The 13,127-nt window shown below is 51.0% G+C and overlaps 3 protein-coding genes across 3 annotated transcripts; all 3 read left to right on the forward strand.

The window, feature by feature from the left end:
* Positions 1-888: 888 nt before the first annotated feature.
* On the forward strand, positions 889-3,638 carry AA0111_g1257 (hypothetical protein; the record flags this gene model as incomplete). Its single annotated transcript, XM_028646565.1, has 2 exons — positions 889-1,135; positions 1,186-3,638. The coding sequence occupies 2 exons, from the start codon at positions 889-891 to the stop codon at positions 3,636-3,638; spliced, it is 2,700 nt and encodes an 899-aa protein (XP_028511594.1).
* Positions 3,639-6,380: 2,742 nt separating this feature from the next.
* Positions 6,381-7,460, forward strand: AA0111_g1258 (hypothetical protein; the record flags this gene model as incomplete). The annotated part of the gene is made up of 2 exons (XM_028646576.1): positions 6,381-7,187; positions 7,236-7,460. 2 exons carry the CDS (start codon positions 6,381-6,383, stop codon positions 7,458-7,460), a joined length of 1,032 nt encoding a protein of 343 aa, XP_028511585.1.
* A 263-nt stretch (positions 7,461-7,723) lies between these two features.
* AA0111_g1259 (putative ATP-dependent DNA helicase) lies at positions 7,724-12,648 on the forward strand (the record flags this gene model as incomplete). Its single annotated transcript, XM_028646586.1, has 6 exons — positions 7,724-7,940; positions 7,988-8,248; positions 8,301-10,246; positions 10,302-10,880; positions 10,928-11,082; positions 11,409-12,648. 6 exons carry the CDS (start codon positions 7,724-7,726, stop codon positions 12,646-12,648), a joined length of 4,398 nt encoding a protein of 1,465 aa, XP_028511586.1.
* Between the last annotated feature and the right edge of the window lie 479 nt (positions 12,649-13,127).

Raw genomic sequence — 13,127 nt, forward strand, 5'->3', positions numbered from 1 at the left:
CATTGGTCCAGCTCCGAGCAACGCGAGAGCAGGTGATGTTGCCCGATCGGCGCGTCGTGTGCATGAAATACCTGCCACAAATACCTGGGCAAGATATTAAAAGCTTCAGTATCCCAAGGTTGCTTGCGAGGTGACGAGTGGAGCAGCCTTGGGTGTCTCAGACACTCCGGTGAATTGTCACCATCAAGCACGTCACCTTACCAAGCAATGGCTCAACAGTAAAATTCAAACTAAAATTCAGACTAAATTCAAACGGCTTGCGCAAACCTCGTCGACTAGTCGCTTCATGTACATTGCAAACCTTGCCAGGTGCATGTGAAGAGAGTAATGACATCGGGGAATTCTTCCAGTCTTCTAGACTGCATCCTTCCACTTCTAGTGCATCAGCCGTTAAGCGGGCAGTCTAGCGTTGGCTCTCCTGGTGTGTCTCAGATGCGAGCGACTTGGCCGCACGAGTAGTAGTCCGCATGCCCTAGCCAGCTCGGCTAGCGGCAGATCTGGAGTGAATGGGTGCGGGTGCACGGGCGCAAAGGCGCGTGTGTTGCGGGAAGCAATGATGCACTGGGCACTTGTCGAGGCTCTGCGAAAGTTGGAGATTCCCATAGCAAAGCCCATGTGCACCCCGACAGCCACACAAGACAACACCCGTGATAGCCCGTCCCTGCATAAGACACCACAACCGCCACCCGTCGCTTTCCGTGACTCCAGTACGTACTCTGATTACCAAGATCGCCAGGCAGCATCAGCCCGACCGCCCTGGGAGCGCATGTGCAGACAACATCACCTCACCCTTTCGCCGCAACAGAGAGTGCGCTGCAAACGGCACACGATTGCGTATCGACTAGCGACTTTTGTCTCCACCCACCCACCCAACTTGCGCGCACCGTCATGGCAGGCCCTCTAGGCACCCCGAATGCCCAATTTTCTGCCTCGCCCTACATGCATCCTTTCCGCCCGGCCTCTTCCATGAGTGCAAACCGCTTCGACGAAGGCTACTCCGAGGACACCAGGAGCCAGAATGAGGGCGACATGGTTATGCGCAACGACGTGCAGCTGACCGACAGCGAGATGGGAGTCAACTCGCCCTTCGTCCTGCCCGACTGGGTCATGGCTCTGAGCGAGAATGAGCGGAGTGGTAAGTAGCAGATGCGGTGTGACGGGAGCCTGCGTTGACATCACGTATAGAGTTCGCCTATGCCATTCTTCGCTCGCTGCGGACCTCCTCGATAGCCGGCATCGTCGAAAAGCTCAACCCTCTCCTCCACCTCGACCCCGTAATACACCTGCCTCCTGAAATTACTTTCCAAATCCTCTCGTACCTGAACCCCGAGACGCTCTTGCGCGCATCGACACTGTCCCGGTCGTGGAGGGAGCGGGTGCTGGACAGCCCCCTGTGGAAGCTGCTTTTTAGACTAGAAGGCTGGAACTCCAACTTCCCCCAAGTCCGCGCATATGAAGAAGCGCAGAGACAGAAACGCGCAGAATTCAAGGAGAAGGAGCGAAAGACGCGACACAGAGCCGCCGAGGATACCGACTATGGCAAGCCATCCCATAAGAAGCGCGTGCGGGAACGACAGTTGTTTGGCGACGGCGTCGCGTCAGAAAATGGCACGCAGATAGCAGCAGGATCGGGTTCTACTAGCAACGTGTGGGGCGAGCAGCACGGAGCAGTTGAGGCTGACGACAGTCCGTCTGTCAAGTCAGAGGACAAGATGGAGGGCATCTCATTCCATGGCGCGTCGCCTACAGCATCGCCTGCTGCTGTAGCACGCAAGGAAAGAAGACAAGACGCTTCGTCTGAAGAAATATCGCCCGCGCTCGCAGCAGCAGACACGAACGGACCTCCCATACACCCGTCACTCCTGCTCCCTGGCCCGGAAGCCAGGATCAACTGGCAATACCTTTACAAGCAGAAGAGGAGGTTAGAAGAGAACTGGAGCACCGGCCGTTATTCCAACTTCCAACTACCACACCCGAACCACCCAGAAGAAGCTCATACCGAATGTGTGTATACTATACAGTATTCCGGGAAGTACCTGGTCAGCGGCAGCAGGGACAAGAGCATCAGAATCTGGAATCTGGATACCCTTCGCTTGGTACATCCACCACTCACTGGTCACCAAGCTTCCGTTCTGTGCTTACAATTCGACGAACGCCCTGATCAGGACATTGTTGTGTCAGGTGGCAGCGACTGCAAAGTTATCCTTTGGAAGTTTTCAACCGGACGTATCATCAAGGAAATCGAAAGGGCACATTCGGAGTCGGTTCTGAATCTAAGATTTGATGATCGCTACCTGGTCACATGCTCCAAAGACAAGACGATCAAGGTCTGGAATCGCAAGGAGATGATGCCAACGGACGACACGTACCCCTCATCTACCATGAAGTCGAGCGCTCGGTTCCCTTCCTACATCATCAACATGCAGGAACACGTTGAAAACCAACACCTTAATTTCAAACCCCTCCTTCCATACAGCCTCATGATGACCCTAGAAGGCCATGGCGCTGCAGTCAATGCCATCCAGATTCTCGACGGGCAAATCGTCTCAGCATCTGGAGATAGGAGCGTCAAATGCTGGGACGTCCGCACCGGTGCATGCACAAGGACATTCTCAGGTCACACAAAGGGCATTGCCTGTGTTCAATTCGACGGACGACGCATTGTCAGTGGAAGCTCAGACGAAAGCGTACGCATCTTCGACCGCGCGACAGGAGCTGAAGTGGCCTGTCTGAACGGCCACAGTAATCTTGTGCGCACCGTGCAAGCTCAGTTCGGCGACCTTCCTGGCAACGAAGAAGAGCTTGAAGCCGAAGCGCGGTCTGTTGATCGAAACTACTTTGCAGCACAGGCTAGTGGTCTGCTCGCTGATCAAAACCTTACCCGGGCTGAGCGACGTGCTCGCAACGCTGGTTCCCGCGACCCATCCAAGATATTCGCCTACGGGGCTAAACTCCCACCGGGCGGCGGCGGCAGCAAATGGGCCCGCATCGTCTCAGGCTCGTACGACGAAACAGTCATCATCTGGAAGAGAGGGCCTGATGGAACCTGGGAGAAATCTCAGACACTTCTACAGAACGATGCGGTTCGAGCTGCTGGCGGCCGCCCACGAAGACCAGTCAATCATGCTGCCAACGCGAATGCGAACCACGGTGCCCAACACCACAACCAACCAGCTAATGCCCAAGCTCCTGCGCAACAGAACAACTTTCAGGCTCTCGCACAGCAGGCTCAGGCCCAGGCTCAAGCAGCTCAGACATTGGCCCTGCAAGCCAATGCCCTCCATGCAGCATCCCAAGCAATGCATGGTCCGGCTGCCAACAACGCAAACGCAAACGCAGCTACCCACAACGCGGCTGGAAACAACGCAAACGCTGCAAACGCAACAGCAGCACAAGGCGCCGCAGGCCCAGCTAATGCCGCGCCACACCACCACCATCACCATCACCACCACCCTCCTCACCCGCTCGCCGCACCCCTCAACGCCAACAATGGCACAAACTCACGAGTCTTCAAACTCCAGTTCGACGCCCGCAGGATCATCTGCTGTAGTCAAGATCCGACGATCGTTGGGTGGGACTTTGCCAATGGTGATAAGGATATTATGCTTGCCAGTCAGTTCTTTGGCGACTCTTACTAGGGGTGGGAGGACAAGAGGTATGGCTCGTATGTACTCTGAGTGTTTGGAGTTTTTGTGAAGGGGCACGAGTGTGTTCAGAATATTGATGATGGGGTTAATGTTTGTTGTATTATGAGTTATGTACATAGCGTTGCGTTTGGCATTGCATTGGGGAAATAGGCTCTCTGCAAATAGCGTTTATTGTGGCTTGTTAATGAAACATTGAATTACCTTCATGTTTTGGGTTTCAGCTGATCACTGAGTTTCATTGGTGCCACGGTTGATATTGATTGGCGCCGTGTACGCCAGAACGCCATCAAAGTGGCTGTGCTCGCCCTAAGCCTTGACTCAAGTCCTAGTATATGAATCCGTCCACACTTACCATGGGCGTGAGCCTACATTCACGAACATCAATGTCAATCTCCATATGCCTATAATCATAATCCGAAAAAATGACCTACCTAACCCGGTTCTGGCGGTGGACTTCCAGCCTCAGCTCACTCCCGCTTCGCCTGGATAAATGGCTGATTCCTCTTCCGGCTGGATGGAAATTGTCGTTTGGGATCTGGATGAGATATACGGTGGACGGCCCAGGAGCTCCACCTTCACTCGCTTTGGTACATCTTCTTATATCACACGATAGCCTGCAACTGACGTTCTAGAATGGTGAAGAACGACACCAGCTCCATCCACCCCTGGTCGGATCTTATAGTGCAATTCGTTTACTTCAACTCTATCCTGGAAAGGATGGAGACCCAATTCGAGTCTCCTTGTTCTCAACGCAGGTGGGAGACCATCCTTCCTACAAAGCGATTTCTTACGTGTGGGGATCCTATGAGGATAAAGTCGAAATTACGGTTGATGGGCATGCTTTCTTCATCACCAAGAACCTTCACGATGCCCTCGAAGACCTAAGAGACTCAGTCACGATAGGCGTTTTTTGGACGGACCAATTGTGCATAAACCAAGCCAATCATCAGGAGAAAATGTCTCAGGTAGCGGTTATGGGGAGCATCTATCACTTTGCAACCACTGTTGTTGTATATTTGGGCCCATCTACGGAGCAAAGCGAGACAGAGATACGAGACCTGCGTTCTTTCATCGAACCTCATGCCCCGGATGAAGAGGCCCCGTGGTCACACATTGGAATACATAATCTTGAAAGAAGCATAGCCAGCATTCTTGCCAGACCTTGGTTCGAACGAATTTGGACAGTACAAGAGGCAGTGCTGGCCCGGCACATGATCTTGCAACTTGGCCGGGATCAAGTTAGGTGGCTTTGCGATCTGAAGACCTTGAGAGCTTTGATATTTCGTATCAAGACTGCAGTCATATCGCCAGTCTTCACTCTCCGCTATGGTCCCCCAAGCAAACTGGATTGGACGCCTTTGCTCTACATCCTAGAATCACAGATGAGGCAAGCGGCGCGTCGAGAGAATGTAATTGTGCTTCGAAATCTATGCGATATAGCATTTGACTTCAGAGACCGATACTCAACTGATCCACGCGATAGATATTTCGCTATCATGGGGATTTATGAGCATTTTGAAGGAGACGGGGTACGTCAACAGTTGGGCCATTATATGAATTACAAGATGAGTGCGGATGAGGTATATCGACGTTTCAAATTCGCTGTTCAAAGTGGGAGTGAAATAGAGGATGTTCCACTTGAATGAAACCAGGACGTGCTGGCTACTGCTCTTTCTTGCACAGCGGAAATAGACATTTAGAAAGGAAAACCCCAAGAACTCTACGAATCGTCGTAACGGATAAATCAGCCTGCAAGCTGCTTGCTTGTCTTGATAATGTTCCGATGATTGGACCTCAGGGAGAACGTAACAACAAACCTAGTTCATAAGAAGAGAACGAAACGACTAGAGCAGCCAAGAACTCTGGATTCAGGCCGACTTCTGTCGAACTCTGACCTCTTCGCAAGAACCCATCGTTGTGTCATGAAGATCAGATCATATGTGACGCGTCTGGATGCGCGTCATCGGAGGGATGCTAGGATGCCAAGTCTGATCGGCACTAAGCACCCCTGCGGCTCAGTAGCGTGGGCGGACCTGGAGCATCGGAAGCCGCGCCTACGCCAGGCTGACAGCACTCAAGATGGACTCTGTCTGCAGCTTTCGTTTGCCCTGTACATGTTCGACCTGTCATTCACAGTAATCTTCTGTTGATATCCCAAATATCTTCCTGCAATATATTACTTGTCATGCGCGCCTAGCGATTCCCCGATTTACCCGCGAATTCAACGAGAGCTGAATGCACGATGGTTGCCAGAGCTGCTTCAGGAACCCTGGGTGGGGTGTCGATGAAGCACCTGTCCCTTGTGACGGTGCGCATATCTTTGTGTCCATGTTCGGTATATGCGCGTAAGCTAATGCTTTCACAGCTTACCTTCCAGAACTCCGCCCTCATCTTGGTACGGCTACCCTTCATGGCGAACGACGACCCACGCGCAAGCAAAAAGCGCACTCACGATGCAAATTGTGTATACGAAGGACCGGAGCGTGTCAGTGGCTGACGCGACATCAGATTATGCATTACTCAAGGGTAATGCCTCTGGCTGGAGAGCAAAGATATCATGCAAGCACAAGCGTCTTTTTGAATGAAGTGATCAAGCTCGCTATAAGCTTGACTATGGTATGGCAGTGGTATGGAAAGGCATGGTTGCTGTCAGGCTCACAGTACCCATAGGCATTATACGAGATGTCCGGCAATCTTCCTTCGAACACGACCGTCCCGACCTTGTTCCGCACCATGACGACCGCGATGTTCACGAACGAGAGCTGGAAGCTTGCGATACCCGCTGTTCTATACACGATACAAAATTCCCTTCAATATGTTGCTGTCAGCAATCTGGATGCTGCAACCTTCCAAGTTACCTACCAACTCAAGATTCTGACGACGGCTATCTTCAGCGTTTTGATGCTAGGCCGACGCCTCTCGACACGCCAATGGTTATCTTTACTACTTCTCATCATCGGCGTATCTATTATACAAGTACCGCAAGCGACCGCGCCTTCAGCCACACCAGGGTCAGGATCGTCGTCATGGACTAAGACACTGGAGCAACTACATGATCTAGGCGAGAATGTCGCTGGGCGGGTCTTGAAGCGGTCTGGCTCATATGAGGGTATACACGAGGATCGTGCAGCTCAGGTACCTCGCATGAATAGTCGGGTTGGGCTCTTAGCTGTTCTGATCTCCTGCGCTCTCTCCGGCCTAGCTGGAGTCACCTTCGAAAAGATACTGAAAGAATCATCGAGCGCAAAGCTGACACCGCTCTGGGTGCGCAACTGCCAGCTCTGTTTTTGGTCACTATTTCCTTCGTTATTCTTGGGTGTTATTTGGAAGGACGGAGAAGTGATAGCAAAGACTGGGTTCTTCGTTGGTTACAACTGGGTGGTTTGGACGGCCATTGGCTTTCAGGCAGCCGGTGGTGTCATTGTTGCGCTCGTCATTAACTATGCGGACAACATTGCGAAGAACTTCGCGACGTCGATTTCGATTCTGCTCAGTTGTATGGCCAGTGTGTACTTCTTTGATTTCAAGGTGACGCGATCGGTAAGTTTGCAGCAACACAGTAATGTTGATGATGCTAATAATTGGTAGTTCTTCATGGGCACCTGTGTCGTGCTGCTCGCTACCTATCTCTACACCAAGCCTGAGCGGGGCTCGCAATTGCCTCCAGTTAGAATTGCCGACTTCGAGAAGACCACAGTCGATCGCACGTATGATGCAGATATGCCTCGGAGCCCCACAGGCTATAGTAATGTCCCTAGATCGATGCCAGAATCACCTACGATAGAACGGCATTCCCATAAGCGAGAAGCTTGAGCGCCAATAATTCAGCAATATGCATTTATAGAGCAAATACGCTACCCGGTGGCAACTAACAAATGCTCTTACATATCAATGATTGGGATTGCTGATGACTGAAAATCGCTTGTGGCATACCGTGAGGTTCTACTCTGACACGTCAGGCTGCGACTTCCTCCATCGTCACTTCCCTTCACGTCCCGACTCTCACCTCACTTTTCTTCCTATCCAGAATCTCACCCCTGCTTCCCCTCTGACATGAATAGCTATATCTAGCAGTCATGGGCGACAGGTATCATCTGTCTAATCACCCCCAGCGGCTGGGCGCTCCCCGTCGCGCATCGCAGTACGACGCCCTTCGGCCCCAATACAGACAGCCAGAAAGACAGATCGCTCTTCGAGACCGCTATCGTGCCACTCAGCACGAGCGTCCCATATACGACGTGGTGGAGGATGATGATGATCTGTATGATCATGGTCCCCAACTTGACTCATTTGGTATGTGAGCGTCTCACTTACGGTTTTGCTTTGCTGAAATTGTACAGACAACAGACTGCTCCAACAACCGGTCCCCAATCGTCAGCAACAAGCTGTATTAGGCAGGACGCGACTGTCTTTTGCACCTGGCCAGTCCACGTTCATCAGCAATGCAGCGCCCAGTCAACCGCAGCAGCCTTTCCATGCTCATAGAAATACGACATATGATGATGATGAAGGTACTTTCAATACTGGCCCCAAAAATGCAGCTACTGATCGAGAAGCTGAATATCACCTGCGGCCCAAGAAAATCGTGCAGGGTCAACTAAGTGAGTTCATGCCATCGCGTTGAAAGCCAACGTCACACTGATCGCTATCCAGGTCGTTTCGTCCACAATCCTGCGCCCTTCCCAGAAACGAGTTCAGATGTACCACTCGGCCGCTCATCCAGCCCAGCGTTCAAGGCAAGCCAGAGGTGTGCTAAGCAAGTCATTCCCACCACACCCCAACGCGAAGCAGAACCTCAACTCTTCGAGGATAAATTCCAATCCCCTGATGAGGACTATCGACAGCAGTATCAGCACCCTTGCAAACAGCATGTTCAAAATGGCTTGCGACCAAGAGAAGATGTTGACCTTCAATATCTTCAACATCGTCTTCCAAAGCCGCAGCCAAACCCATTGCATCTGTCTCATGCTCCTCCCACGTGTCAGGGCATTCGTCTCGTCCCTGTCGCAACTCTACCCAGTCGTCTTCGGACTGTGTTTCCCTATCCAACTTTCAATGCCGTACAATCCAAATGTTTTGAAAGGGTGTTTAATACCGACGACAACTTTGTGCTTGCATCTCCTACGGGAAGCGGAAAGACTGTCATCCTTGAGCTCGCCGTGTGTCGCGCTGTTGCCACCAATGCAACGGGTCAATACAAGGTGGTCTACCAAGCACCGACCAAGGCTTTGTGCTCCGAGCGCCAACGTGACTGGGAAGCCAAGTTCAACCAGCTCGGGCTCAAGTGTGCTCAGCTGACCGGCGACAGCGACGCAGGGGATCTTCGCAACGTGCAGAGTGCCAATATCATCATAACTACACCCGAGAAGTGGGATAGCATGACTAGGAAGTGGAAAGATCATGAGAAGCTTATGAGATTGATACGAGTGTTTCTCATCGACGAAGTCCATATACTCAGAGAAGATCGCGGTGCCACACTTGAGGCGGTCGTGTCGCGGATGAAGTCCATAGGCACGGGCGTTCGCTTTGTAGCTTTGTCGGCAACGGTGCCCAACTTGAATGACATCGCCGCATGGTTAGGGAAGAATTTTTCTGCATTGGATACTCCGGCTGCCAACGAGAAATTCGGTGAAGAGTTCCGGCCGGTCAAATTGCAAAAATATGTTCGAGGTTACAATACCAGCTCCACCAACGATTTCGGTTTTGAGAAGGTGCTCGATGCCAGGATCCCTGAAGTCATCGCTAGCTACTGTAAGCGGAAGCCTATAATGGTTTTTTGTGCGACCAGGAACTCTACGGCCAACACAGCAAAGCTCATTGCGAAATGGTGGGACTCGTCGTCTGGCAGGAATCGAATGTGGGAACCGCCCTCCAAGCTACCTGCGCTCTCTAACAAAGAGCTTCTGGAAATTGTGGCTTCAGGTGTTGCTTTCCATCACGCAGGGCTTGATCTGGACGATCGGATGCAGGTTGAGAAAGGTTTCATTGCTGGCGAGATCAATGTCATTTGTTGCACTTCAACGCTTGCAGTTGGTGTCAACCTACCCTGTCATCTCGTCATCATCAAAAATACGATGTCTTGGGGTGCGGAAGGACTTCAGGAGTATTCAGATCTGGAGATGATGCAAATGCTTGGGCGCGCAGGGCGGCCCCAATATGACGACTCAGCAGTAGCGGTTATCATGACTCGACAAGCAAAAGTTCGCCGTTACGAGAAGTTGGTAACTGGCCAAGATCTTATCGAAAGCAAGCTCCATCTCAACTTGGTGGATCATATGAACGCCGAGATCGGACTGGGAACGATCAGCGACCTACAGTCGGCCAGAAAATGGCTCAGAGGCACGTTTCTCTACGTCCGGCTCCAGCAGAACCCCAACTTTTACAAGCTAGATGGCTCCCGAAGTGGTCAGAGTATCGAAGAACAGGTCGATGATATATGCTTTCGTGACATTACCCTCCTGCGCGAGACCAATCTCATATCTGGCGAAGAGTACTTTAGATCTACAGAGTTTGGTCAAGCTATGGCACGATACTACGTTAACTTCCACACTATGAAAACATTCATGGGGCTTGGATCAAAGTCCACACCTTCTGAGATAGTAAGTAAGACCGCAGTAACGCAACTATCATGCTCGCACTGACCATTCCGTACAGCTCTCAGCCATGGCTCAAGCTACCGAGTTTTCAACCATACGTTTCCGGCAAGGCGAGAAATCCTTTTACAAACTGCTAAATAAGTCGCCTTCAATCCGTTGGCCCATTCCTGTCAACCTTGATCTCCCGGCCCAGAAGGTATCCCTCATCATCCAGTCTGTCCTCGGATCCGCCGTTATCTCATGGGACGGCGAGGCGGGCAAACACCGCTCGCAATACGTAACTGAGACACATATCATCTTCAAAAACATCAGTAGTCTTGTGCGATGTATTATTGACTGCCAGATCATCTTAACGGACTCAGTCAGCATTCACAGTGCTCTTATGCTCGAGAGAAGTTTAGGAGCGAGGATTTGGGATGACAGCCCACTACAGATGAAGCAGATCGACACTATCGGCGTTATCGCGGTCAGAAAGCTTGTCAACGCTGGCTTGAGATCTATCGAGGACCTTGAAGGTTGTGAACCTCACCGGATCGAAGCGCTCGTTGGCAGAAATCCACCGTATGGTCTCACTATACTTGATATGGTCCGGTCGTTCCCAAAGCTTCGCGTGTCGCTTCATGCCCAGCCTGCGACTGTAAGTCTGCGTGTCTGTTGTGCTTTACGCTATCTAATGAATTCCAGGTGATCACATCTCACGACGGAGTGAGAATTCAGATCAAGGCAGATATTGGCTTCATCAACGAACAGCCGCCGCGGCGCTTCAACGATAAGTTGATCTATGTGTGTCTTCTGGTTGACACCTCGGATGGTCGCAAGATACATTTCGCACGTATCAGGTATGTATTCACTATGTCGGTATCGTAATATACTAATCTCTGTTGCAGTGGTCCAAAGCTCGGTTCAGGTCAAAGCATCACAGTCCCAGCTCTCTTAATAAGCCCAGATCAATCTATCAACTGTTATGTTATGTGTGATGGCATAGGCATGTACCGTCTCTCTTGGGCAGTGAAAGTAACTGACATCCGCCAGCTTGCAGTATGCGTGTTGCCACCATCAAGCCTAAGATAGCTGCCTCCATGTTTCCGTCATTGAACACTCACAAGTCAGACGTTGCGATGTCACATCAATCCAACGTATCGAAGCGTCGTACTGAAATTACCAGACCATGTCGAAAGCCGACAGCTACCAGCGAGGACTTTGGAGATGGTGACTTGGACGACGACACACTTGTAGGTGCCTCTCTCTGTGGTTTCGACTTTGACCAGATCGAAAACTATGCCGACCCTATCGCAACGGTTTCACAAAGGAACACCGAGAAGAGTAAGCCAGCCAAGACTAAAGACACTGGAAAGAGCAAGAATGCTACACAGCCGCTCGATGCTGCACCTGGTGACAAATACGAAGAACCGGTACAGCTAGCCAATGGCAAGTGGGCATGTAATCACGCGTGTAAAGATCGGCTTGCTTGTAAACACCTTTGTTGCAAGGATGGTATGGACAAACCACCGAAGAAGAAGGCCACGGTCAAACGCGTTCCATCAGGAGAAGATCGGCCGGAACCAACGCAGAAAGCACCATTTTCGAAAGGCAAACAAACCCAGACCAAGCTCCAGCTTACAGCATCCAAGCGAAAGGTCTCAGCGTCTATTGATGAACTCGATCTTACACAACAAGAGAAGAAGCAAAAGGCGAACTTCGGCATAAACGGCCCAAGAGATTATCGTGGCCTACATCAGCTGCACAAGACTGTCCAGGGTAAAGAGCTGCCTACTTCATTGAATTCCGTCATGTACAAGAAACCTACCTACTGCTATTCTCAAGGTGGTGAGCATGGCCTTGACTTCATGAGTTCTACAGTCGAACGGCCACCGACTTCAAGCGACTACGGAGACTTTTTGAGCGACGCACAAGAGTATGAAGACTTCATGGGAAATGAGGCTGCAGAACCAATGTGCGAATCAGATACCTTTGGAGACGATAACTCCATGGTAGAAGACGCTATGATCGGCCTTGCAGACTCTCGGGATCTACAAGCGGTGCGTGAGAGTGAGGGTGATATCATGCGGTCTTTTGAGAATGCTCTCGATGATGCAGACGGCATGCGCTATGGTCAAGACGGCAACCCCATGGATGTCAGCTTGGGAGATCGTAACGATCGAGGCAAAATCGTTCCTGTAAACCACGATGAATCGCACAAAGCATGTGTCGGTGAATCTCCATTACTTTTTGTTGGCGACACGAGCAGCCCTCAAGTTGAAATCGCAGACATATTTGACATGCTCGATGAGAAGCTGGCTAAGGATTCATCAGTCGACGAGAAGCCGGTACTTGAAGCATTCAAAGATCTTGAACCATGGATATTCCAAGAGTTCGGCGATATCGTAGAGCTCGTTGATGAATGAGAGCATTGTTTGAAGATACTGTGACGCGATAGGAGGGCAACATGGGCGAATGCGTATGTGTATGTTTGTATCGGAGATACAGTAAGTGGTGTTACACGCGTCTTTCGGGTACTGACAATGCCATTGTTTCCAAATTCTAGCCGTACTTTTCTTTGTTGTATCTATCTACGCTACCAAACGACATCTAACAGTGCCATTCTGGGAGACGAAAGAGTGGGGAACCCAATAGCTGGAATTTCCCATGATCCTGTAGTACTTGAAAACAACGTTCATCTTAATTTTCAGCATAATTGTGGTATACACCCGTCACATAATAAGATCTCATCGCAATGAGTAACCTCTCTTCACCGGCACCGCCTAGTGCTGTATCAGCACCTAGCCCCGAATCGTCACCACCACGTAGACTGAGCTCTACGCCCCCTGGATCCCAGTCCGAAAGAGCTAGCGTAGCCTCAACATCGCAGACGGAACCTCCCGAA

This window comes from Alternaria arborescens (assembly GCF_004154835.1).
Source record: "Alternaria arborescens strain FERA 675 chromosome Unknown contig_2, whole genome shotgun sequence".
NCBI classification, from domain to species: Eukaryota; Fungi; Ascomycota; class Dothideomycetes; order Pleosporales; family Pleosporaceae; genus Alternaria; species Alternaria arborescens.